The 25,161-nt window shown below is 32.8% G+C and overlaps 4 protein-coding genes across 4 annotated transcripts; 1 reads left to right on the top strand and 3 right to left on the bottom strand.

Moving 5' to 3' along the window:
- Nucleotides 1-1,266: 1,266 nt before the first annotated feature.
- LOC103501718 (NADH-ubiquinone oxidoreductase 20.9 kDa subunit) lies at nucleotides 1,267-1,977 on the bottom strand. Its single transcript, XM_008465387.3, has 2 exons — nucleotides 1,708-1,977; nucleotides 1,267-1,610 (listed from the first exon to the last, which is right to left on the bottom strand). Exons 1-2 carry the CDS (start codon nucleotides 1,859-1,861, stop codon nucleotides 1,462-1,464), a joined length of 303 nt encoding a protein of 100 aa, XP_008463609.1. The 5' UTR covers nucleotides 1,862-1,977; the 3' UTR covers nucleotides 1,267-1,461.
- Nucleotides 1,978-7,164: 5,187 nt separating this feature from the next.
- LOC103501717 (FAS1 domain-containing protein SELMODRAFT_448915) lies at nucleotides 7,165-7,677 on the bottom strand. The gene has a single exon (XM_008465386.3). It carries the CDS (start codon nucleotides 7,675-7,677, stop codon nucleotides 7,165-7,167), a length of 513 nt encoding a protein of 170 aa, XP_008463608.1.
- A 5,622-nt stretch (nucleotides 7,678-13,299) lies between these two features.
- Nucleotides 13,300-15,002, bottom strand: LOC103501750 (uncharacterized). Its single transcript, XM_008465436.2, has 2 exons — nucleotides 14,799-15,002; nucleotides 13,300-14,709 (listed from the first exon to the last, which is right to left on the bottom strand). The coding sequence occupies exons 1-2, from the start codon at nucleotides 15,000-15,002 to the stop codon at nucleotides 13,300-13,302; spliced, it is 1,614 nt and encodes a 537-aa protein (XP_008463658.2).
- Nucleotides 15,003-18,960: 3,958 nt separating this feature from the next.
- Nucleotides 18,961-20,977, top strand: LOC103501716 (PLASMODESMATA CALLOSE-BINDING PROTEIN 5-like). Its single transcript, XM_008465385.2, has 3 exons — nucleotides 18,961-19,077; nucleotides 20,176-20,430; nucleotides 20,691-20,977. Exons 1-3 carry the CDS (start codon nucleotides 18,987-18,989, stop codon nucleotides 20,723-20,725), a joined length of 381 nt encoding a protein of 126 aa, XP_008463607.1. The 5' UTR covers nucleotides 18,961-18,986; the 3' UTR covers nucleotides 20,726-20,977.
- Nucleotides 20,978-25,161: the final 4,184 nt, after the last annotated feature.

The raw sequence follows: 25,161 nt of genomic DNA on the forward strand, positions 1-25,161 counted from the left end.
TTGCTTTCAACATCTTGGTAACTTTCATTCTCGTTTTTTGGAGGCTCGACACCAAGAGGAACAACAAAAAAAGGTTCTATACGCTGAAAAATATGAAGTTCATTATAGTAAACACGACCATAACTCAGTGGTAGAAACATCTATGAAGATTGGAAATTTAACCTCCCCCACTTGTGATACTAAATAAAACAGACTTTATAAACTGGTCACTCATTCAGCCTTCTTCAGTCTAGACTAGTCTAGTCAAAATATCTGAAAAAAGAGGAGAGCATCTCACAATATACAAAAATTGAAATCTCACCAATGATGCAAATCCCCAGAGGAGAGCATCTCGCAATATACAAAAATTGAAATCTCACCAATGATGCAAATACTCCCCCCCCCCCCCCCCCCCCCCCCCCACATTGTGAAGAAGAAATCCTAATACATAACCAAGATTTCTTCATCACTGTCAGAATGAGATGATAGATGATATAGCTGCCACAAGCATAATCTACATCATACATTACCGTGTCATCCAATGAAATTAAGCACAAAATAGTAGATTAACAGCTTAATGCCCCTCAGCCATAGGAACTTGCAAATGGAAGCTATCCTTTTATGTGAAGAAGAAAACGTACAAAACATCAAGAAGCATTTCTAAGTTAACCTTAACAAATTGCAACATATGAAAGAAAAATATTTGAACACTTGTTCTCCCGAAATAAAAGGCCATGGGGGGAAAGAGTAACAAGCAAAGGCTCAAACAAACAAACTTCATATTCATCACCAGATTTCTAGGCAACTTTATCAAATAATCCACCCTGCTAAATAATTGTGTCATTATATAAAGAAAAAGCAACAAAAAAAACCCTGATATGAATGACCAATATCTGCCCATCACTCTGAAATGCATTACCATATGTAGATGATCACCACATTATCAGAGCAAACAAGACTGCTAGAAGGATGAAATGCAACTAATAAAGAACAAATCAGTTGAAAAACTACCAAAGTAAAATGCAACAGAATAGTTTTTCAAGATCATTATGCGTAGGGGTGCTGTTCTGAAAAGAACATATTTCTCCCACTTGAAGCTACTATTTTCTATTTTCTGATACTCTGCAGAAATAAACAATAGTCATGGCAATATGACAACAAAATGTTGAGACCACTTTAAATTAAAAACGGACTACTAACTTACAATGGCACAACAGACGAGTATATGATTCATTTCTCCAAATCCCTTAATGGTTCACCTTTTTTCATTGATCAAAAGCAAAGAAATCATGTAAGTTTTCAACTATTTCATTTAGACGAAAAATGGGTAAAACAGAAAACAGTGAAATTTCAATTTGCTTATTGATACAACTCTGTTGCACGTTTAATAATTGAAACATCGTGAAAATGTCCACAACTAGAACTCAAATTTGAGAAAAACAAAGCAAAAGAGAAAAAGAAAAAACCCTAAACCGCACAATCTTATTTCTTATAACGAGCTACCTCGCCATCATTGGGGAAGAATCCCATAAGCCGACCCGCCGAGTTCTGATAAGCGTACATGAAGCCTCCCATCAGGCCAATTAGACCACCGGTCACCATTGATGGGCCCCTAATCCCGGGCTTAATCCCTAAAACGCAGAGACAGGGGAAGAGATTTTCCAGATGGTGCAACAAAATGGAAGATAAAAAAAGAAAAAAAAAAGGAAAGGAAGAAAGAAATGATACCAGAAAGATAACCGACGGTGACGGAAACGCCGGTGATGGTGACGAAACGGAGGTAATCGAGAGTGTCGAAATTGCCGACAACTTTAGTGAATGGAGGGTTCCGATCTATTACCGGGTACTCTGGCTTGGTCGACGCTGTAATGTCGGTGTTCATCTTGTCTTCTCGGGAGCTAAAGCTTGCTGATCTCGGCCGCTCTCTCTCTCTCTCTCTCTCTCTCTATCTCTCTCTAAAACTCGCTTGGGCGACTCGTTGAGGTTGAAGACGATCAAGTGAGTGGGTACTGAGCTGACTGATGAATGGGCATTTCATGGGCTGGGCCCAAAGTAGTTGGGTCAACCTGACGGCCCATTTTAAAAATGTTTGGATGATTTTTTGAAAAAGATAGATAAGGAATTGACCTATATGCCACAAATATTTCACAAATGTACTCTTTAATTTGTATCAATGTTTTTACCACCTGCAATGCACGTGTGGTTTTTTTAAAAATATATAAAGGTTTTAATGACAAATTTTCTAAAGAAGTAGTGAAATATTGAAACTATTTAAACAAAATTCATCAAACTTATTGGACCTTAAAATTTTTGCTATATTTTAAAAATTGTTTCATCCTTTTAGTATCCACTAAAAATTTTCTTGGATAATTTAGATAAGATACTATTTATTAGATTATTCTAAAATTTAATAAAGATTAATGTAAATATTATTTTGATGCATTTAAATTAAACAATTATTTTAAATTTTATTTAAAAAATTTTAAACATAACATTAGAGGGATGCTTATACTTTATTTTTTATCAACGGACGATTGTAATTAATGTAAATGGATATAATGAAAAACTCAAACCAAATAAATGTTTCTTTTTATATAATACTATTGTAAATTGCAGTTAGAGAAGAGAAGATAGTAATTAAATTAACATTTTCTTGAAAGTAATTAATGTAATTTTAAATGAATAGTAAGTAGTTAATGAATAACTCTACAAGTTGGTTTGATATACAATTCTAAAGTTTGTTTGATAATTTAATTTGCGTTATTTTCATTTATTTAGTTCTTACATTATATAAAATAAGAAAATTAATATTTATTTTTTTTATGTTTTGAAGGAGGAAAAATATCTTTTTTATTAATTATTACAATAAAAAAAATATATAACAAATAAAAATTTAAAAATTATCATACATCAAACAACAAAAAAAAATAATGAAATTTTTTTTACATAAAACAATCAAGATACATAGTTTGGATGACATAGTTTGGTGATGTTGGACGGTGAGCATAGTTGCAAAACTACACAAATAGTAGAGCTTCTACCAAACTAGCGTGTAATCAATATGATGTGCACGAAAAAGAATGAAGTTAAAAAATAAAAGTCGAAAAATAAAAAGAGTGTGATAATAGAGGATATTTGGTAAAAGTGTCGGTGAAAAAATGATGGAGCAAACATATTAATAAGAAGGGTCATTTTATAAATTTAAAATTTGTTGTGGGGTAAAGAAGTCCACAAATGATTCTTTTTCTTAGCCCCTTTTTAAGGTAATATAGATATAGATATAGATTTCACCTCAATGCTTCAACTTCCGGTTGTTGAACTTAGAAAAAAAAAAACTAGATTTTGATTTTAACCTTAGTACACTTTCTCTCATATTAAATTTTCATATTATTTTATAATTAAGATATTAAGAAAAATCAAAACAAATTTAGGAATGAATTCTTTTGTTGGATAATCATTAAGTATGATAACTTGTATTTCTACGAATTATTCTATCTAAAAGTTAGGATATTTAGGTGTTCTAAAAGAACAATAAGGAAAAATGTATATAGATTAGATTGACACCAAAGTGAATTTTTGTGTAAGGATGGGTCAAAGTTGAGTGATTCTATTGTTATTACATTTGTAGAAAGAGTTGAAGTTGAGAGGTTGGGTTGTTATGGCATAGTTTGATTAGTGAGTGTGTATTTGAGGGAGAAGAGGGGTTATAGAATGGTATTTTTTATGGGGGTTATGGAATGGGGTAGGTTGATCAGGGAGTGAGTTTGTTGGGTTGTTATGGAATGAAAAGTTGATCATGGAGTTAGTTTGATCATTGTTAATGAAAAAGTTTTGGTTTTTGACATCCATTTTTGTTTATTTGAAGTTTAAACAATGTATTTTACTTCATGTGATTGTAAGTATGGACTTGTTCAAAGATGATGTCTGGCGATACGAGATGATGTCCTTTTTTATGTATATATTACTTCGAACGCATATTGTAAACCATGCAAACATGTTCTAATGTTCTATGCAAACTCTCCTTTTTTTTTTCCTTTTATGAAATATGTTCTATAAAATCAAACTTTCTTATTTCAATGTAGTTATTAATTCATAACGTTTTGTTAGACAATTTTATTAAATTTTAGATCGAATCGAAACTAAAAAAGAAATACCACAAGTTACACAAAAAAAATTAAAATAATAATTGGTAAAAAAATAAAAATTAACAATTTCAGACGTACATTGTCGGAGTTAAAGCTCCAGTATAATTCCCAACGCTTTCACTTACGCATCGAACGTTGTGACTCTTCCCGACACATGAATGTGTCGTTGAGAATGGATCACTCCTGATGCCGAGATGATGCATCAAAATTTAACTCCCAACGTCATACTAATGGCGTGTTGGGAGTGATCAATTCTCGGTATCCTGCATTCTCGACGTTGGAAATGATAGAAATAAAACATGCGTAGCGAAAATAGGATCCAAATTATACCCTAATTGCATTTGAAAGACTAGAAACCCTAAACTGTAAAAACTTTGCAATTAGGGTTTTTAAGAAAGCACTTACATTTGAAGCTCTTATTGAGGTTTGAACTACCACTGAGGTTGACCCACAATCCTCTAGACGAAGAATTGGGTTGTGGGACCCGAAGGAAGAAAGATTAGAGTGAGAGATTGATGGAAATTATAAAATAGTAATATGGATAGGTTTTGGTAATTTTTATTATTTTAGGTAAAAAAAACAATGTCGCAAAAAGTTTTTTAAAAAATGAAAAAACCATCCTTTTATAAATCAATTACATGCAAAAATTGCATGTTATTGAACCACTAAAGCCCAACACCTCACAATCCTCACAATCCAGTAATGAGTGAATTCCGTCTTGCACCTTATGTTCCCAACTATCCACCAGATCTTACCCCTGAAATGGAAGGCTTATTAGGCCAACGCTAATGAGTTGCCTTCACCTATGTAAATCTAAGGATAATCTCGTGTGAACAAGAGTTCATAATTAGCTCAAGATTAACATTAAGTTACCTAGGTTATCAATAATTGAAATAGTCAGTTTTAAATAGTAAACGGTGTTATAATGTAAAAGTGACTATTTCATGGTTTAGTCTTATGTAAATCCTTTATATAGGATGCCCTCACTTTCATGTCTCTATATGAATGATTTAGGATTACCTCGTTTGTACTAACTACAAAGCGGACTGCAACCATAGTTTCTCTGGATAAGGCACCCAACCTTTATTCATACATTATAGACTATTTAGGCTATTTACTCGAACTTAATCCATGTTTATGTCTCTACATAAAGTTCAAGTTTACTCAAAATAGTCTCGAGATCTTAGTTTATTGGATTTAAGATTATAGTATTCAATTTCTTAATAACGACTTTATTAAATAAAAATATGATTACTAACTACGAGTTTTAGGACATAAGTTTAAACAGGAAATTCCTTTCCCAATGTGGTTTTTCTGACCACGTCTCCGACGATCGTTTAGTCTTCGGGGTATTTTTGCATATATCCTGACAACTTTATGCGTCGAGAGATCCCTCATTTCTTATAGTGGCAAGAGGTATCCTGATATGTGCCCACGAAGTGAGGCGTAGAGCTGTGTCACACGACCAAGAGCACATGCTTGATTTAGGATTTTGGGATTTAGTGTTATGGATTCGGTGTGTGTTCTAGTATATCTATATTCTTTACGCGACGAGTCATGGTCATTGCATGCGAGATGCTCACTATGTCTCTGTTCATCACATAACTACTAAATCCTCATTGAGTATAAGTTTTTCTTTTGCTTCCCCAAGTGTAAGTGAAATAATAGGTTTCCTAGGTAATCCAGGATCAAACATAGGGAATTGATATCAAACATCATTTCTAAGGCTTACTCTTTCATCTAGGTGGTATACAGTGCAAAATAAATGTGCGTCTAAGCTAAATCTACTATCTACACTAGAGATTTTATAAAATGTGGCAGAATGGTGGAGGGATGAAAATGTGAACTAACTTGTATTAAGAAAGAGTGAAGGAAAAACTTCATGCTGCAAGTGATCATTAAATTACGCGATGAGCCATGATGCGATAGAGATTAGTTAATGAGCTTTTGATTAAGGCGAGTACCTGTCAGTGCCTTAAACGCCACACTTGCTCGCCTCTCGTGATGCAAATGACTGAACTTCATTAAGCAATATATATCTAGTAGTTGTTGCTTATAAGACTTATAGTACTTCTCTTTTAAGGGTGACAACCTTTCGGAGCCAAGTACCCACACTTGTTCTCTTTTTGGGACATAAATGTTCAAAGTTATCTCGTTAAGGTAAAGTTTGTCTCCAAACTCCTCCTTGCGCGTCTTAGCCATGTCCTTGCTACTTACTCTCTCGAGTAGTTGGAGACAAGCGGCGACCATGCAATGAAATATAACTCAGCTAATGCGATAGATCTTATAAGCTTTGAACTACTTATTAAGAACTTATCACAAACATAAACATAAATCCAATAAACTAAGATCTCGAGGGCCTGTGCGCTCACGTGTGCTGTTTGCCACCCATGTCTAGTAGTCAGCCTTGTCATGACACTAGTTTGGGCAGTTTTGGTGTTTTTTAGATTTTTGGGTTGAGTTTTGATGTTTTCTAGTTTTAAAAATTAAAATGAGTTTAAATTCTCTAACTTTAGGACAAGTAGAGATTGATCAAATTTATAGGCCAAGGAATTAGCTACCATCTATGAGTGACAAAAATGAATTTAATTAAAATTGATTTCTAAGTTAAACATGATTTATACTACGTTTATGTTTAAAGCATGCTTTGATCAGTTGAAATACTTGAAAAATATACTTGATTTATAGAATTGATCATTTCCAAAGCATGAGTTTCAAGTTTAGAAAAATTTGGAAGCATAAATTTGACTGATAAGTTTACGGATGAGAACAAGTTGTAAGCTAAGTTTTAGAAACAATAATAGGATTAGGAAAAAAATTATTTGATGAATCAATAATAATAAGTTCAAAGAAGAAAGTATATATATAGTGAGTGGGAACTACAACATAGAAATATTCATACAAAAATGAGGTATTTTTAAAGACGCTCGTTTAATTTTCAATATACCGAAGTACTTTTTATTGAACCATAAACTTTCGTACCTTGCATTCCAACAACACACACTATATATATTCAAAAGATATATAATAACCCTAGAAGTTAATTATTAAGATTACCATAAGTAACTCCACCATAGTTTATGACCTTATTAACCCCATGGCACTTAATACCCAAAGAACTGGAACAAACATTAGGAACATTGACTACAGCATTATTCACAACAAAATGGCCTCTTCCATTGTTATGGATTCTGATCATCCTATTATGGTAACCCGAAGGAACAATGGAACCTGTCGGAAATCGAATCAAATCACTGAATTGAAGCGGCATGACAATCAAATGGCTGAGCACGAATGCCTCGAGATGGTTGACAGCGATGGAGATATTGGAGAGCTGAGAGTCTTGTGGGATGAAGAAGGTGATTTCTTTTAGGGTTAACTGAGTAGTGATGTTGAGCATTTGGAGAAGGATGGCAAAGCCATAAAAGGATTGGGCCTTCATGTCTTCAATGGCAGCTTGGAGATCTGTTTTGTTTGAGGTTTGGGATGAAGAAACATTAATTAAGAATAAGAGAGAAACAAGAACATAAATTCTAGGAATAATTATGCCCATTGTTTAGGTGTTGTATGGACCAAGAAACAAATGAGGATTTGAAGTTATTTATATATAAATAATAATGTGTTTTATGTATGTTTTTTGGTTAGAGATTAGGTTGCACATGAGAAAGTCACGATAGCTATATTTTCCTTATGTCAGTGTTGATCAAGTGTTCAGCTTTTTTGTTTTGCTTTGTGATCTGTGAAACTTTTTGTTTTTGACATTCCCAAACTCTTTATTAACTTTCTACTCCTCTCAACTCAAACACTTGAGTGGATGTGGTTATAACAAAATTCTAAACTTTGATTTTATAATCTATTTGGTTTTCTTTCTTTCTTATAATTTTTACAAACAACGCCTCCAAGCTGATCTTAAACAAAACCCAACCGCTCTCACCTATCTTATCTACTTTTTAGGACTATTTTTCAACGTCCCAAACTAACTTTTCAAAACTAAAAGAAAATAGTTTTTCTTTTTTTAAGAAAAAGAAATTGCTTTTTTATATTAGAATCATGTAATCAAATTTTAACACATTTTTATTTTTTTTTTTAAAGGAATTCAAATTTTAACTTAAGATAAGATATGAGGACAAGAATGAAAATTGAGCAAAGTTTCAACATACACTTTAGTCCCCATGTTTACAAAATGATTCTAAATGCTCCCTAACTTTAACTTTGAAATGTTGATTGTACCATTGTGTGAATTCCGATTTGGAAAGGCTTTATTGAAGCTTCTTCAATTGGAATAGTATCAATCAATTACTCCTTCTGTTATGTATTTTAGTTGTTCTTGAATTCCAGCTTCTGTTTTGATTCTTCTTTTGTTAGTTTGTTGTATAGAAATTTAGTATTTCTCTTTTTGTTTTGAAAATTATACTCGGGAAAGCGAGCAAAAACTACTTCTCGTTTTGCTAAATTAAATTAAGTTGGATTCCTCAAGGTTTATGACATTGTTAATAAATTGTATTTCTATCTTCTCTCATTACTCCTTTTTTTTAGTGTACAGTACTTATATACACTTTAATTTCGAATTTCTCAGCTATGGGGCCTGGAAAAGGCCATAGGCTGTTGTGATGCTGAATTTCAAGTGTGATTTTCCTTTCGGATAGTAAAAGTGGTCGGAGAAAATCTAGACTACATTTTCTTACGGATATTTTCAAAAATATTATAAAGCATCTAAATATTTACACTGTATAGAATAATTCTAAAAACGAAAAAAATTCATAAGTCTATAATAAAAAATATCAAAAATGCTCTGTCAACAACGCACTTGGTATGACGCGTGTAATATATTTGGTACACGATCATTTAGATTTGACTATTGTTTGGTAGGTTTCACGATCGTTTAAATTTGGCTACCCCAAATCTAAACGATTTTTTTTTCTTCGAAATTTGGTATATGATCGTTTAAATTTAGCTAAAAGATTTTTTCAATATTCCTTTACTACACGATCATTTAGATTTGTTTATTTTTTTTTCAAAATTCTTTGGTACACGATCGTTTAGATTTTGCTAAATAATTTTTTAGATTCTTTTGGTACACGATCGTTTATTTTTTTTTTACATAATCGTTAAATTTGGCTAGTTCAATTTAAACGGTTTTACCCAAATCTAAACAACCTAAAAAAAGAAGAGGAAAAGAAGAAAGACGATACACACAACGTAAAAAGAGAGAAAAAGAAGAAATACGATAGAAAAAAATCAGATTTGATTACCCAAATCTAAACGACTTAAAAAAAAGAGAAGGAAAAGAAGAAAGACGATGGAAAGAAATCAAATTTGGTTACCCAAATTTAAATGACGTAAAAAGATAAGAGGAAAAAAAAAAGGAAGATAATGAAAGAAATCACAGCGAAAAAAATCTGTAAAGGAAGAAAGACGATAGAAAAAGTTTGCAAAGAGGAGAAGAAAAATGAAAGGGCAAACTTAGAATATTTAAAAAAAATGGCCAACTTTACGTGTTTTTGTTACACGGGCCGTAAATATTTTAGTAGTTTGTTATATTTATGGAAATTTTCCCTTTTTTAATATACCATAAACAATTTTAATTTTGTTTATTATTGTTTGTTTTAAGATACTAAAATTTTAACACATTTTTTAATCAATTAAATAGATTTTTGACATTTAATTAAATGAACTAGCCATGTCATCTCATCCACATCAACATTTAACGGTACAATCAACATTCCAAAGTGTGGAACCATTTAGAACTATTTTCTAAGTATGGAGGATTAGAGTATGTGTTTTGAAATCTTAAAGACCAAATAAACACTACAGACCAAAGTGTATCTTGTCCTCCGTATAACTATTTTAACACTAACACTACAAGGGGGGACAAAATACATTATACGACGGAAGATACGGATATTCCAAGTAAGACTCGTAACAATTAGATTGTGAGTCAATTTTCTCAGGTTCCCATAACAGAGTCTAATCATTCTTTGATTCATTTTATTGCATACGAGATAGGTAAAATTAATGTTTAAATTCTTTTATGATCAAAAGAATTTTAAGGACACAACTACACAAAACAAAGAGAAAAGTTTATCTTCCAAATTGCAAAAAACTAACAAAATTCTATATGTTCATTATTTGAATAATGAATCATACAATTAGATCATGAAATATAGGATTTGTTAGAAGTTTCATAACCTACGACCTTTTTAATAGATATTAATAAGGGATCTTTTCTGAAATATAAAATATTTAGAACAATTTTGAAAACGCAAAAATGTCTCGAGATTAATTGGTACTCAGCGTGCATAATATATTTTGAAAAATAATGTGAGATAATCAAATAAACCTTCAATTAATTCAAAAGTAAATATCTGTTGTAATAGCTAGAGGGACAGCAGTAAAGAATAACACAAGAAACTTTGGTAACCCAGTTCGGCCAATGATGTCTACGTCTAGGGAGCTGTGCACAGCCCTGGTGAGTAATTTTATTACGATTCACTTTTAGTCAAAATACATCAATACAACATACGAACTCTGTTCAACTATATGGCTATTTAACATGCTTAATAACTTCAGACTTCAGACTCCCCCTGAATGCATTAGTAATCCTTCTCAATGATGTCTGACTTCAAGCTCCCCCTGAATGCATGAATAAATCTCCACAACGATATTTTCATACTTCTTTTGAAGTTTACTGTGACCACTCAAATCACTACTTCGTCTTTCTCATTACTCATCACAATATTCAACTTAGATCAACATGCTGATCCTATAAACATAAGATAACACTACCTTTTTGTGCCTGCAGTTTCTACAATCAATCTGCCTGTAATTCTATCGCTGTAAATCCTTATTACGTATTTTCTCTGTACCACTCCACTTTTTGACAATCGTTTATATATATATATATATATATATATATAATATGAAAAAACAATGTGAGATAATCAATTAAACATTCAGTTAATACTAAAGCTAATGACTGTTGTAATAGCTAGAGGGACAGCAGAAGAGAAAAACACAAGAAACTTTGGTAACCTAGTTTGGCCAATGTTGCCTACGTATGAGGAGCTGCGCATATCCCTAATGAGTAATTTTATTTAGATTCACTTTAGTCAATATACCATACAACATATAAACTCTGTTCAACTATATGACTAAATAACATGCATATTAACTTCAGACTCCAGGCTCCCCCTGAATGCATGAGTAACTCTCCTCCATGATGTCTGACTTTAAGCTCCCCTGAATGCATGAGTGTATGTCTTCGACAATATCTTTATATACTTCTAAAGATTACTTACCGCACAGACCACTGTCTCGTCCTTTTCATTACTCATCAATCATATCGACTTAGATAAACATGTAGATCTTATAGACATAAGATCATACACTACAAGAAATCGAGATTTTCCTGACATCGAAAAATACCGGGGGAAGTGAAAAATATATCGGGAAAGGATCTCCCGACGCAGTCCTCGACGTCGAGACAAACGGCGGGGGAAGTGAGTCGGGATAGGCTTTCCCGACGCTGTGTTGGTCACGCATCGGGAAAGCCTCTCCCGACGTCGTCTTTCCCGACGCAAACTACGACGTCGGGAAAGCCTCGTCTGCTTTCCCGATGCCATGTACTGCGTCGGGAAAGCCTCCTCCGACAGGCTTTACCGTGTAGCTTTGTTAAGGAACCAGTTTACCGACACTATACTGAAAGCTCGAGAAAAGCACTTGAAAAGGTTCGTTAAACTTGAGATTTTTCTTGTTTGTCCAATGTTAGGCCAACCCTATGATGCACAGACGCACACATATTCATTCAATGAAAGTTGTTTCAATAAAAAAAATATTCATTTAAGATATATTTGTTTTGAAAGTCATTGACTGACTTAGCTACAGGGTGACAAACGGGATCTTGAAAAAGTGAGAATGGAGAGAGAAGAACTTGAAAGATAGAAAAGAGAAGGTTGACGGCGAGCTACGGACTGAGGAAGGCTGAACCTGAAGTTGCAGTCGCGGTGACGGACGACGGCGACGGACGACAACGAAGATGGAAGGGACGGCGACGAGCTACGGACAGCGACGGTTTCTCTCTTCTCCAAACCATTTCCCTTTCGTTTTCAGTTCTGTGTAAAACAGAAACGAAATAAATAAGCAGGGGATCTCCCGACGCCGTAAGTAGTGCGTTGGGAAAACCTAGACCTTTTCCCGACGCACTACCTACGGCGTCGGGAAAACCTAGGTCTTTCCCGGCGCACTACTTGCCTTTCCCGACGCACACTTACGGCGTCAGGAAAACCTATGCCTTGGGAATATCCCTTATTTCCCACGTTAGGCTTGTTTCGATGCATACTTACGGCGTCGGGAATACCCCTTATTTCTCGATGTCTTGTGGCCGACGCATGAATTGTGCGTCGGGAAAACCTCTTATTTTCGACGTCTTACTTTATGCGTCGAGAATAGCTTTTTCTCCCGACGTCTTACTTTATGCGTTGGGAGAACCTCTTATTCCCGAGGTCTTTTATGCCGACGTCTTTTTTGACGTCGGGAAAAGTCCGATTTCTTGTAGTGATACTACCTTTTCGTTCCTGCAGCTTCTGCAACCAGTTCTTCAATAACCTTCAGCCGTGAATAATCTTTTAATATTTTTCCGCACCCTATCATCTCTTCGAAAATCCCTATTTATACTATAAGATCTATATATATAAATCTTATTTCTTCAAAGATAATTAGCAAGCTAAGATTCCTAAAATAAAGAAGAATCTTTTTATCTTTTAAAAGAATAATCTCATAATATCTTTTAGATAAAATCTTCAACAAACTCCCCCTTTTGTCTAAAAGGAATTTCTTTTCTGGTTCAAGACAACGCTTCCACAAAACCATCTTTTGACACAGATAGATATTAACATATCATGACAAAATTCACATGATCATTGAATCTAACATCACACGCTTCCAACACTTAACCAAGCAAAAGATTTTCAAACACAAAAGATTTTCAAACAACACAAGTCAAAAGTTATAAAGACAACTACTTCTGTCTTACAAAAGAAAAAAAAAACTTCTACTAAAAACTAAACAGCAGCAATTCAACCAAAACAACATCAGTAACACAACCATAACACCCCACAGCCACAACATCATCCAACCTGCAACCTGCTGCTACTCCCCCTTTGAACCAGAAAAAGAATTAGTCAGATCCATGATCCCTTTGACTGGTTGATGGTGTAAAAGTCTTTAAATGACGAATGAGAAAGTCAACTTCTAGCTGCCATTCAGATAACAGATTGATGGAATTAGACAGAGCTCGAGATTCAACAGTAAGTGAATTAACAATTCTAGAAGCTAATTCGCGATCAACAAAGAAGCCATCAGCAGACTCATCCCAGTCACTTGAATCGAAGATGCCCGACCCTCGAGAAGGATGCACATCACGATCAATATCAGGCACATGACTACCCTGAAAAAGTCTGTAGCTGAGGGATAATGTCTTAGGATTAGGTCCAAGAGCATCAGATGCAGTTATCACAACAACATTCAAATGAAGGAGCATACTAGAGAAGAACCGTGGGAGAGCAATTGGAATCTTGACCCCAAACAAACCGACATGCCTTAAAAGCTTATTATGTATAAAAGCGCCTGTATCCACCTTGTCGTCATTACAAATTCGATATAAGAAAGTCCCTAAGGCAGCAGACACACTGGAGGCATAGGATGATGGGAACCAATTAGCAATACTGATCTTATGCAGTATGGCATATTTGACACTAAGAGCAACTACAAGTATACCATTGACAAGCCATGAAGAGAGAGTCCCACCAGATAGCACAAAAGCTAAAACTTCCTTTGAAGGAGACGATAAAGAACAGTCAAGAGCAACAAAGTTTCCTAGAAAACCGTTTATCACCGCAGTCGAAATTATAAATTTGAAACCTCTAATATGAACGGTCTGATAATCTGAGCTACTAGGATCATTAAATTCATCAGGCAAGTTGACTATAAACTTCTTAATAAGCTGAGGATAGAATGGTCCGACATTTGAAATAGTTTTGGATAAACCTGCCCTTTCAATAAGATTCATGATACTTATGCAAGACTGATGTTTAACAGAGACATTTACCCCATCCGCTAACCTCCGCTGAACCATAAACTTCCAATGCTGAACGTTCTCCTCGTGATGAAAAGATATTCCATCGATCAAAACAGATGAAATCTTAGGAGGAATCTTCTTTCTGCCAGCAGTTATGTTACGTCGATTCTGCTGAGATTTCTTCTTTGCTGGCTGTGATTCAACAGGGATTGCATAAGAAGCAGGTGAAGCAGTTAGGTTATTATCAGCAACATCAGAAAATTCTTCACTATGGACTTTAGGATTGGGAGGATTCAGCTCATCCTCATCATTATAAACATCAGTTCTAACCAAAGGTTCAATAGAAACCTCACCAGGAACAATTGCATGGGCAGTATTCGGTTTCGACGGAAGTGGTTCTGAAATAGGAGAACGAATGAAAGGAGAGTGAATTGAAGGTCCAGGTTGAATATTTGAAGTATGGTGAATACCAGGAGTAGGAACAAACACTCCTTCAGTTGACGAGCTTTCCTAAGAATGAACAAACACGGAAGGAGCAGTAGGCATTTCAACGGCAACCTCAGGAATAATATCTTTTTCAACAATCGGGCCGAAGGTACGTCATCTAGGTCATTTGAATCCATATCAGACACAATAGTCTCAGGAACATTCGGTGCATGTGAGCTAGAAGACGTAGGATTAGGAGAATCAACAGTTTCTGGCATAGACTCAGATAGTCTGCTTGAAACCTCCGCCTGAGATTTTTCAGATGGGAGTCGATAAGGTCTCCGTGGTGGAGTATTTTTGAACCGACGTCCTCTCATCTTCACCTTTTGTACAGAAGGCGACGAAACTTAAGCTGTAGGTTCATCTTCGGACAACTTTACCACATACGAATGCTTTCGAATATTCACCATAATGAACTTAACACCAACAGACATGGCAGAATTTTTCAAAAGAAAAAAATGAAGACCGTCGAAGATGAAACGAACAAGATAATGACAGTTTAAATAATCAGTAATGATTAAGAATCTCATATCAAGAAAAACTCTTCAAGTGCCGAAAAGTTAGCCATTAATTCCGTAGACGGCGCTGACACCACCAATATTTCTGAACGTGTAAACATGCGCCATCTTTTTAGCTACTCACGAAGTTAAATGCGACATACTCCTAAGCCAGTACGTAAATGCTCAAATGTGTTTGCATCAAGTGGCTTAGTGAAAATATCTGCTAATTGCAAGTTCGATCGAATGTGATCCAGTGTAATAACCTTATTTTCAACAATGTGTAATAATCCTTATTTACACAAATAATCTTTAACATAATCCTTATTTTGCAAGATTCCTAAAATGAAGGAGAATCTATTTATCTTTTAATTATCTTATCTTTGAAAAGATAATTTCATATTTTTTTAGACAAAATCTTCAACATATTTGGTAAACGATCGTTTAGATTTTGCTATTCGTTCCTACTCAATCAATTTTTTTCAAGATTGTTTGTACACGATCATTTATATTTCATCATTTAAATTATGATTTTTTCAAGATTTTTTAATAAATGATCGTTTAGATTTGGTACAAAATTGAGTAGCCAAGCCTTTTTTAAAAAAAAGAAAATTGGTACATGATCGTTTAGATTTTATTGTTTAAATTTAATTTGGATAGTCAAATATCAATGATTTTTTTTTCTAGATTTTTTGGTACACGATCATTTAGATTTGGTACACAATCGTTTAAATTTGAACGATTTTTTTAAGATTCTTTGTACACCATTGTTTAGATTTGGCTATTTTTGAAACATAATCATTTAGATTTTGCTATCTAATATCCCAACGATTTTTTTCACAATTTTTTATATTTGGCACACGATCTTAAACAACCAAATAACAATTTGAAAAAAGTAAAAGAAAAATTGCAGAAGAAGAGAAAAAAGACGATGAAAAGAAAGAGAAACATTGTAGAAGAGAGAAAATGAAAAGAAAAGGCAAACGAAAATATTTTTAAAAAAATTACAGAAGAAGAAGAGAAAGAAATGATAGAAAGAAAAAAATCACAGAGAAAAAGAGAAGGAAGACGATAAAAAAAAAAAGATAAACTTAGAATATTAAAAAAAAAAAAAACTAAGTTCATGGATTTTTTTATTTTATTATACGGTCCGTAAATATTTTGTCGGTTTGTTATATTTATGAAAATTAACCTAAAAAAATATTAATGGAACATTTGTCATGATTTGAGGTTAATGATACATTACTCATTAATGGTGAAGGATGTAAATTTGAATGAGATGCACAAAAGTTTGACTACCTAACTAATTTCAAATGGATGATTTGAAAATGATTTGTTATACTTTATGTGGGGTCCAAGTAGTGATTGCACGTAGAGTTAAGTTTTGTGTCAATGCATCTTCCCAAATTGTTGTCAAATATTTGACGTAGAACTTTGAAAAACAGTAGCAATGCACCATTCTAACGTGAAGTTAATTAAGTCTAAGTAAGAGTACCCAAAATACCACACTTCAAAGGTTGAAGACAAATGATTCAATTATCTCCTTTTAACAGGAAAATATTAATGTATTAAATGCATTTTTAATTAACATTTAATTAATATGCATTCTGATTAGCACCATTAAGTATAGAATTTAAATCTTTTTCAAATTATCTATCGATATAATGAGAATTTGTTGCGTACATGATGTTAATTTAATATTCGATCTTTATAAGATATAGTCAAAACAATTTAGAGAAAATTTAAAATCGAATATATAGAAGTAGTCCTTGTCCCATTTGCTTCAATGCAAGTGAAATATTGTTAAAATTTGTGTACAAGAGTCTCGTAGTTAATTAATTATTTAATTTAACTATTGAATATATAATATTAAATTATTCATCGTATATATAAGATCTAAAGTTATTGGTTGAAATGTAAGTAGACTATATTCAAATAATAACCTAAGTAGACTATATTCAAATAATAACCTCAAGTATCTATCGGTATATGAATAAAGTTGATGAGTCTTTTGTGTTAGTGACTTAATCCAAATCATTGATATAAGGACATATAGATATCCTAAATATAAATAAAGAATTTCTACCCAAAATAAATATATATATTTAAAATGAAAAAAGAAAAGAAAGATAGAGATATATATATATTATGATATTAACTTAAGAACAAAAAGAAAGGAATTGAAAAAATGGAAGTGCAGATATATATATATAAAATGAGAGGGCCACATCTTCTTCCAAAAGACCGATCCAAATAAAGTAATTTAATTTCAATAGGCTATTGCTATTGGGGTCAGAAAGCAGCTTCCATCTCCCGCTATTATATAACTTCTAAAATAAAATAAAATAAATTCACTGACTTGATTCTCCCTTCCCATAACTATTCTCCATTCAAACTCCAAATTAATTAAAGTCACCTAAAGTGTTAAGCATGTGGCTATTGTTCAGAAAAAGAAAAAAGAGTATACATTAAGACCCACCCCATTCTATATTTAAGAATAACCAACCTTTTTAATTATATATCCTCTAACTTAAACATACCTCAACACCTAAAACCAAAAGTATTAGTAAATTTTTTCCTCACATTAATTATAATATTCTAAACACACAAATGTCTTCTTTTGTTACCTAATTAAAGGGCAGATCATAGTGTTTTAAAATAAACATGCATCCGTCGTTAATAAAATTGAATAAATTACATATATAATAAAACATAGTAGAATAAATCAAGATATTTGTTGTGTTATATAAAAATGGCATTATTTATCAATTACAGGTAACGATAGATGCTTATAGACTCTTACCACCTATTATTGATAGATATTGAATAGACATTAATAAATGTGTGCATGTATATATGATTAGGAGATTTGAACTTCCAGTTCTCATAATGTTTAATACTATGTACCTATGTTTCTTTTCTTTTTCTTTTTCTTTCTTTCTTTCTTTTTTATTGGGGTTGGTGAGTTTAAACTACCCATCTCTTAGTCTTGGATACATTGGTATAGTTGAGATAAGTTTTTTTTATATATACAATCTTAATTGCATAATTGTTAATTAACAACAAGGATGGATTTAAATAAGTTATTATATTGAGGTTTTTTAAAAATAGAATAAAAGACAAAAATATTTACACTATATAGAACGGTTTTGAAAAAAACACACAAAACCTACAAGCCCTGAAATAACAATAATACCCCACGATTAATTGGCCACACACGCATGCAAAAAACTTCTAATTTAAATGATCATATAATGTAGTCTAAAAGATCTCGTTCAGAGATATTGGTACACAATCGTTTAGATATCGGTAAACGACTGTTTGAATATACCACTTATCTATCTAGGATATATAGAGATGGATCGACAGTGATATTGGTCTATCTTTGTTTATCTGGGATAGACAACTGGTCGTTTAGATATTGGTACATCAATGTATTAATATGATCCAGGTACGTGATCTTATACCAAATTTAAATAATCTTAATATACGATCTTGTATCAATATCGTTTCTTGTATCAAGATCGTTTAGATATTGGTACTCGATCTTAGTAAATGATCGTAGGATCTATTACTTATGTTGAGTAGGAAGAGTATTAAATACGGCAAGGACGGATTACCAAAAAAATAAAGCTGTGTTATTATTATTATTATTATTATTTAACGTAAGATTGAAGGAATGAATTGTTTGGTGGATGAGCATAAGAATCTTAACTTTCTCGAAGACTGTGAAATGAAGCCCTTAAATTAAAGCTTGGTTGAAATTTGGGCACTCAGATTTACAAAAGCCACTTGTGCATTGTGATGAACAAACAAATGTCTTCCTCTACTCACCTCATCATTATTCTCTATCTCTCTTTCCTCCTACTTTTTATCATAACTCCAACCATTTCAGGTAATTAATCTTTCTTTCTTTGTTTCTTGTGATCCTCCAAACAAAACTGTAGTTTAAATGTCTATTAGGGTATGTTTGGGGTGAGGTTTTAGGAGGAAAAGGATTAGGAAATTGGGCCAAACCGTGTTTGGCCCAAGGGTTATGATAAAGGGGATTAGGATATTCTAATCCCTAAATAACCCTATCTTATCCTATTTTTACTTTTTTACAACCCTACATTACCCTACCCAAACAATCCAATCAAAAATTTATTATTGTTTTTTAAATTACTACAATCATAACTCTTCTCCCAAACACATATTACCATAACACTACTATCATAATCCCTCCTCCAAACACATACCATCATAACACTACCTTTCATATTTTCTCTCCCAAACACATATTACCATAACACTACCAATAATAATCTATTCCCCAAACACATATTATCATAACACTAGGATTATCATAATCCTAGGATTATTATAATCCTTTTCCTCCATAACTCTTTCCTTCCCCCAAACACACCCTTACAGTTTTTGGTTCAGTTTGATATTGTAGCTTTACATTTTACGAAACAACAAATCCATGATCATTTCTTACTCAGCCAATGCTAGATTTTGATTACATTATTTGTCGAACAAAAAGGGAATGTGATGGTTGTTTCAAGTCTTTTCCACTTTAAATAGATGAACATTATATTAATGTGGATTTATTTCTTATTTCTTGTTTTTTAAGTCTTGTTTATTTAAGTTTCGCTAAATGATTTTGTTTTTCGATCTTAGCCTTTTACTAAAATTTATGCTTAATTTTCTCAAATTTTCTTGCTCTCACCTGTTGAAGAAAGATATATTTGAGAACGTTGTCAAATTTTAAAACAAAAAAAACTATGTATATTCTTTTAGTTTTTAAAATTTTGCTTGGTTTATCTAAAACAACACTAAAAAGTGAAAAACAATTAGAATTAGTGATTAGAACAACACATAAAATCTTTGTACTTAAGACCAAATTAATAATTGAATAAAATAAGAAAAAGAAAAAGAAAGGTAGGTTTTATATATGAATCCTTTGCAGATATAGTATATATTAACAAAGTTAATTAATTTGGGAGAGAAGATGAATGGGTGGATGAGGAGTGGTGCATAGCTGATGAGCAAGTTCCAGATGATGAGTTGCAAAGAGCTCTTGATTGGGCATGTGGAAAAGGAGGAGCTGATTGTACAAATATTCAAATGAAGCAACCTTGCTTTTACCCAAACACTCTTAGAGATCATGCTTCATATGCCTTCAACAGTTACTACCAAAAGTTTAAGCACAAAGGAGCCACTTGCTATTTCAATTCTGCTGCCATGGTCACTTCTCTTGATCCTAGTAAGTACTATCTAGTTGTTGGCAAACTACTTAATTAACCCCTAATATATATCCAATGCAATCTCTTCTCTCATCTCAATGCTGCCATGTTCTGTTTATTATACACATTAAAATCTCATTTGATAACCATGTTGGACGATCGATAAACGCTTTAGTTTTTTCTTCTCTTAAAATAAAAGAGTTATATATATGAGACGGTCACCATACATTTGATCTAAAATATAATACTTAACAAAACTTGGTATATATCCTTTTGGCAGGTCATGGTTCATGCAAGTTTGAGTATGTTCCTTGAAGAAGAGCATATATTATTATAGAATAATTAATTGATGAATCAAAGATGGTTCCTGATTACAAGTGGAGCTTCTTTTCAAATTCCATTCTTGATCATCTTGTACTTTGGATGTGAAAGCATTTTTCCATTTTCAATTTTTAAGGTAGGATGGTTCCAAAATCTTTTAGAACACATAAGTTTACGCTTATTAATCAATGGAACTATTGATGTTGGATTCTGTCTTTTATGATGAAATCAATCCAAGTTTTGAAAGATCAGTACACACACTTACACCATGCACAAATTAATTAAGTGAATGAAAATAGTAAAAAAAAAAAATTATAAAATGGAAGTGATACTTTCAATACCAACGTCCCTTTTGATAACGTTTTCGTTTTCTGTTTTTTGTTTGTTGTTTCGTGTTTCTCCTTTTTAGAACAAGAAAAAAAATAATTATGTTTGATAATTTATTTATTGTTTGTTGTTTCTTTTTTAACAATATAATATAGAAAAGAAGATATGTTATACATTAAACGTTGAAAAAGATGTTATCAAAAGTTTTAGGGAAATTTTCATAAATATAACAAATCGATAAAATATATTTGCATGTAATATATTTGGTACACGATCGTTTAGATTTGGCTAAACGATTTTTTAATTTTTTTGTACACGATCATTTAGATTTGTCTACACGATCATTTATATTTTTTTACATGATTGTTTAGATTTAGCTACTCCAATCTAAACAAATTTTTTCAAGATTCTTTATATACAATCTTTTAGACTTTGCTATTTTTTGTACATGATCATTTAGATTTTGGTAAACCCAAATATAAACAACGTAAAAAAAGAAGAAGAAAAGAAGAAAGATGATGGAAAGAAATCATAGTTGAAAAAAAAAAAGAAAAAGAAGAAAGACGATAGAAAAAAACTGCAGCAAAGAGGAGAAAAAAGACGAAAAGGCAAATCTGGAATATTTTAAAAAAATAGCTAATTCATGGGCTTTATTACACAGACCGTAAATATTTTAGTGGTTTGTTATATTTATGAAAATTTTTCTAAAAATAAATAAGGTATAAATTTAAATATAAAAAAAATTAAATTTAAAATCTAAACTAATATATAAACATTGCAATATTAAGAAGAAAAGAAAAAATGTCATAAAATAGTAATAAAAAAGAAGGTAACTATTAAAAAAGAAAAAGAAAAAAGAAGTATTAAAGAAAAAAATAAGGCGATGACTTGAACCACCAGTACGACAAAGGAGGAAGGAGAGTTTACACCAAAGCCATCCAAATCAAAGGTAATTTTTTATTTTTTTCACAAAAAACGCATGATATAATATAAAGTAAGAACAAAACGAAAAAAAGGCAAACTATAAGAGTAGTTTCTTCTAGTTTCTAAATTTTGGCATAATTTTTAGAAACGTTCCTTAAAATTTTAGAATGAGAAACAATAACGTTATCAAGCGAACCCTAATTGACCCACAAATTCAAGTTGATGCGTAAAGACAAGTTTTAATAGTATATTATTTAATATTCTTCTTCACTTGTAAGTTTGAAATGCAAGAGAAAATCAATATAAAGAGAAAATAAAGTGAATGTTTTTTAACACGGGCTTTTAGGATCACATGCTCTATCAAGATTTAGGTAAGGATATTATTTTCCATTAAATGATAAATATAGAAATCAAGCTTCTAATAGAGAGCTTGAGAGGTAGTTTACAACTAACAGCTTGTAACTATTTTATAACAAACTAACTAATTCTTATTTAGTTAATACTCCTCCTCAAGTTGGAATGTGAATGTCTATGATTCCTAACTTGAATAGTATTCAAGATAAAGTGGAGGAAGGTAAGGCTTTTGTGAACATGCTTGCTAGTTGTAGGCTGGATTTGATTGGTAGGACTTCGAGGAATCCATCAACGATTTTGTCACGACGAAAGTGGCAGTCGATTTCTATGTGTTTGCCTCTTTCACGGAAGGTTGGATTGGAATCAATGGCAATGGTAGATTGGTTATCACAGAAGACTATTGTTGGTAATGAAGGTGTCACATGGAGATCAGTAAGTAACTGTGTAAAGCACATAGTTTACTAGTGACTAAAGCTAGTGCTATAATCGACTTCTGCAGAGGATCTTAAGACTGTGGCTTGCTTTTTTGACTTCCATGATATTAGAGAATCTCCCAAGAAAATGCAAAGGCCAGTTATGGAACGACGAGTATCAACATCAACAAATGCTTTTAGGTGAAAGATGGTGGCTAGTTTGATCATGATGTCTTGGCCCAGTGATCTTTTTAGGGTATTTTAGTAGGTGATGTGCAACATCTAGATGATCTTTTTGTTGGCTTTTAGATGAATTGGCTTAGGTGATAGACAACAAAACAAATATCGGGTCTAGATATTTGTAGGTATAATAGTCTTCCAACCAATCTCCAATTGTAGGTTATATCCTCTTCATCTATAATTTTGCTCTTTTCTTTGGAGAGTTTTAGATTAGAGTCCATAGGTAGGTTTGTTAGTTTGACGTTTAAAAAGCTAGTGTCTTCAAGCATCTGTAAACAATATTTTTCTTTGGGAGAGTATGAGCCCCTTTTGGGACCGAGATAATTTTAAGCCGAGAAAGTATTTGGCTTGTCCCAAATCTTTGAGTTTGAAGTAGCCTTTTAAGAGTTTTTTACTTAGTCAATGGCTTCAGAAGATGGTCTGGTTAGTAGTATGTCGTATATGTACACTAACAGTGCCATAAAGTTGTCTCTGTTACCTCGAATAAACAATGAATAGTCAAATTTTGATTGATGAAAACTATGTAATGATAGTGCTGATAAAAATTTGACAAACCATTGCCTTAAAGTAGACCATATATTGATCTATTTAGTTTGCAGGCTAATTTTTCTCCTTTTCTTGGTACTTCAGAGGTTTTGTAACCCAAAGGTAGGGACATGTGGACATCTTCAAACAAGTCTCCATTTAGGAACGCACTGTTTATGTCCATTTGAGCAAGAGGCCAGTTGTAGGATGTCACAAGGGCTAGGAATACCTTGACTGCGATTATTTTGGCAACTGGTGAGGATGTACCAGAAAAGTCAATTCCTTCTTGTTGGTTATACCCTTTTGCTACAAGTCTTGCTTTGTATCTATCTATTGTGCCATGAAGGTTGTATTTAACTTTGTATACCCATTTGTGGCCAACTAGGTGATGGTTTTTCGATAGGGACTCAACTCTCCATCTATTGGTTCTTTCCATTGATTTAATCTCTTCAACTATAGCTTCTCTCCAATTTTGGTGCTTAATTGCTTGATGGTAGTATGTTGGTTCAAAAACAGAAACAACATTTAGTAGGTAGTGTTTATGGTTTTGGGAGTAGGCATCATATGAGATGTAATTGGTGAAAGAGAATGGAGTTGATGATGATGTATTTCTTTTGGCTCTGAGATTTCGATGGAAGTATTTTAGGTAGAAGGATGGGCAATGGCGTCGAGATGATCTTTTTCGTGCTATGGGGGAAATTTCTTGAATAGGTTCAATAGATTCTTCTGGAATTTCAATAGCTTCTTATGTATAATAGTTTTCATTAGTGTAGTCTTCTTCATGAGTAGTTTCTGGTGTGTCACGTATGATTGGTTCGACAATGTGACTTAGGTTGTCACTTTTCTTGTCAAGATTGTTGAACAGAGGACAGGGTGTGACAAATCGTTTGAAGAAGTCCTGTGTGGAGGGGCTGGTGTCCTCCTTAGAGGAGAATGGAAAGAGCTCCTCGAAAAATAGTACATTCCTGGAAACAAAGAACTTTCTTTTAGTTATGTCATATAGTTTGTATCCCTTCATACCTGGTGGATATCCCATGAATATGCAAGAGTGTGAGACATGAATATCTCATATAGTTTGAGAGTAGAACCATAAGTGTTTTGTTGATTAAATATGCAACAGTTAGGACACATTCACCCCAAAAAATTATTGGTACTTTGGATTGGAACATTAAGGTTTTTGCTACATTAAGAAGGTGTTGGTGCTTCCTTTCAACAATTGAGTTTTGTTGCAGAGTATAAGGGCAAGAGAATTGATGTGTAGTATCAGTGGTAACAAAAAAACTTTTTAAAATTTAGTTTTAGGGCATTGTCAGACCGGAATGTCTTAATTACTTTTGAGAATTGAGTTTCTATGATTTTGAAGAAACATGGGATGATTTGAAAAACGTCATTTTTATTTTCCAAAAGGTAGATCCAAGTGTATCTTGATTTGTCATCAACTATAGTAACAAAGTAAGAGTGACTAGTATGTGCTTGAGATTTAAAGGGACTTCATATATCACCGTGCACTAAGTCAAAAACATTTGAGCAACATTATTTAAAGCAGGAAACGAGAGACGACGTTGTTTGGTCAATGGACAAATGTGGCAGACTTTTCTATAGTTTTCAGGAAGTCAGAAATTTCTAGTTTGTGTGATAGGTCTTTTA

Source organism: Cucumis melo, chromosome 12 (genome assembly GCF_025177605.1).
Source record: "Cucumis melo cultivar AY chromosome 12, USDA_Cmelo_AY_1.0, whole genome shotgun sequence".
In the NCBI taxonomy this organism is placed as follows: Eukaryota; Viridiplantae; Streptophyta; class Magnoliopsida; order Cucurbitales; family Cucurbitaceae; genus Cucumis; species Cucumis melo.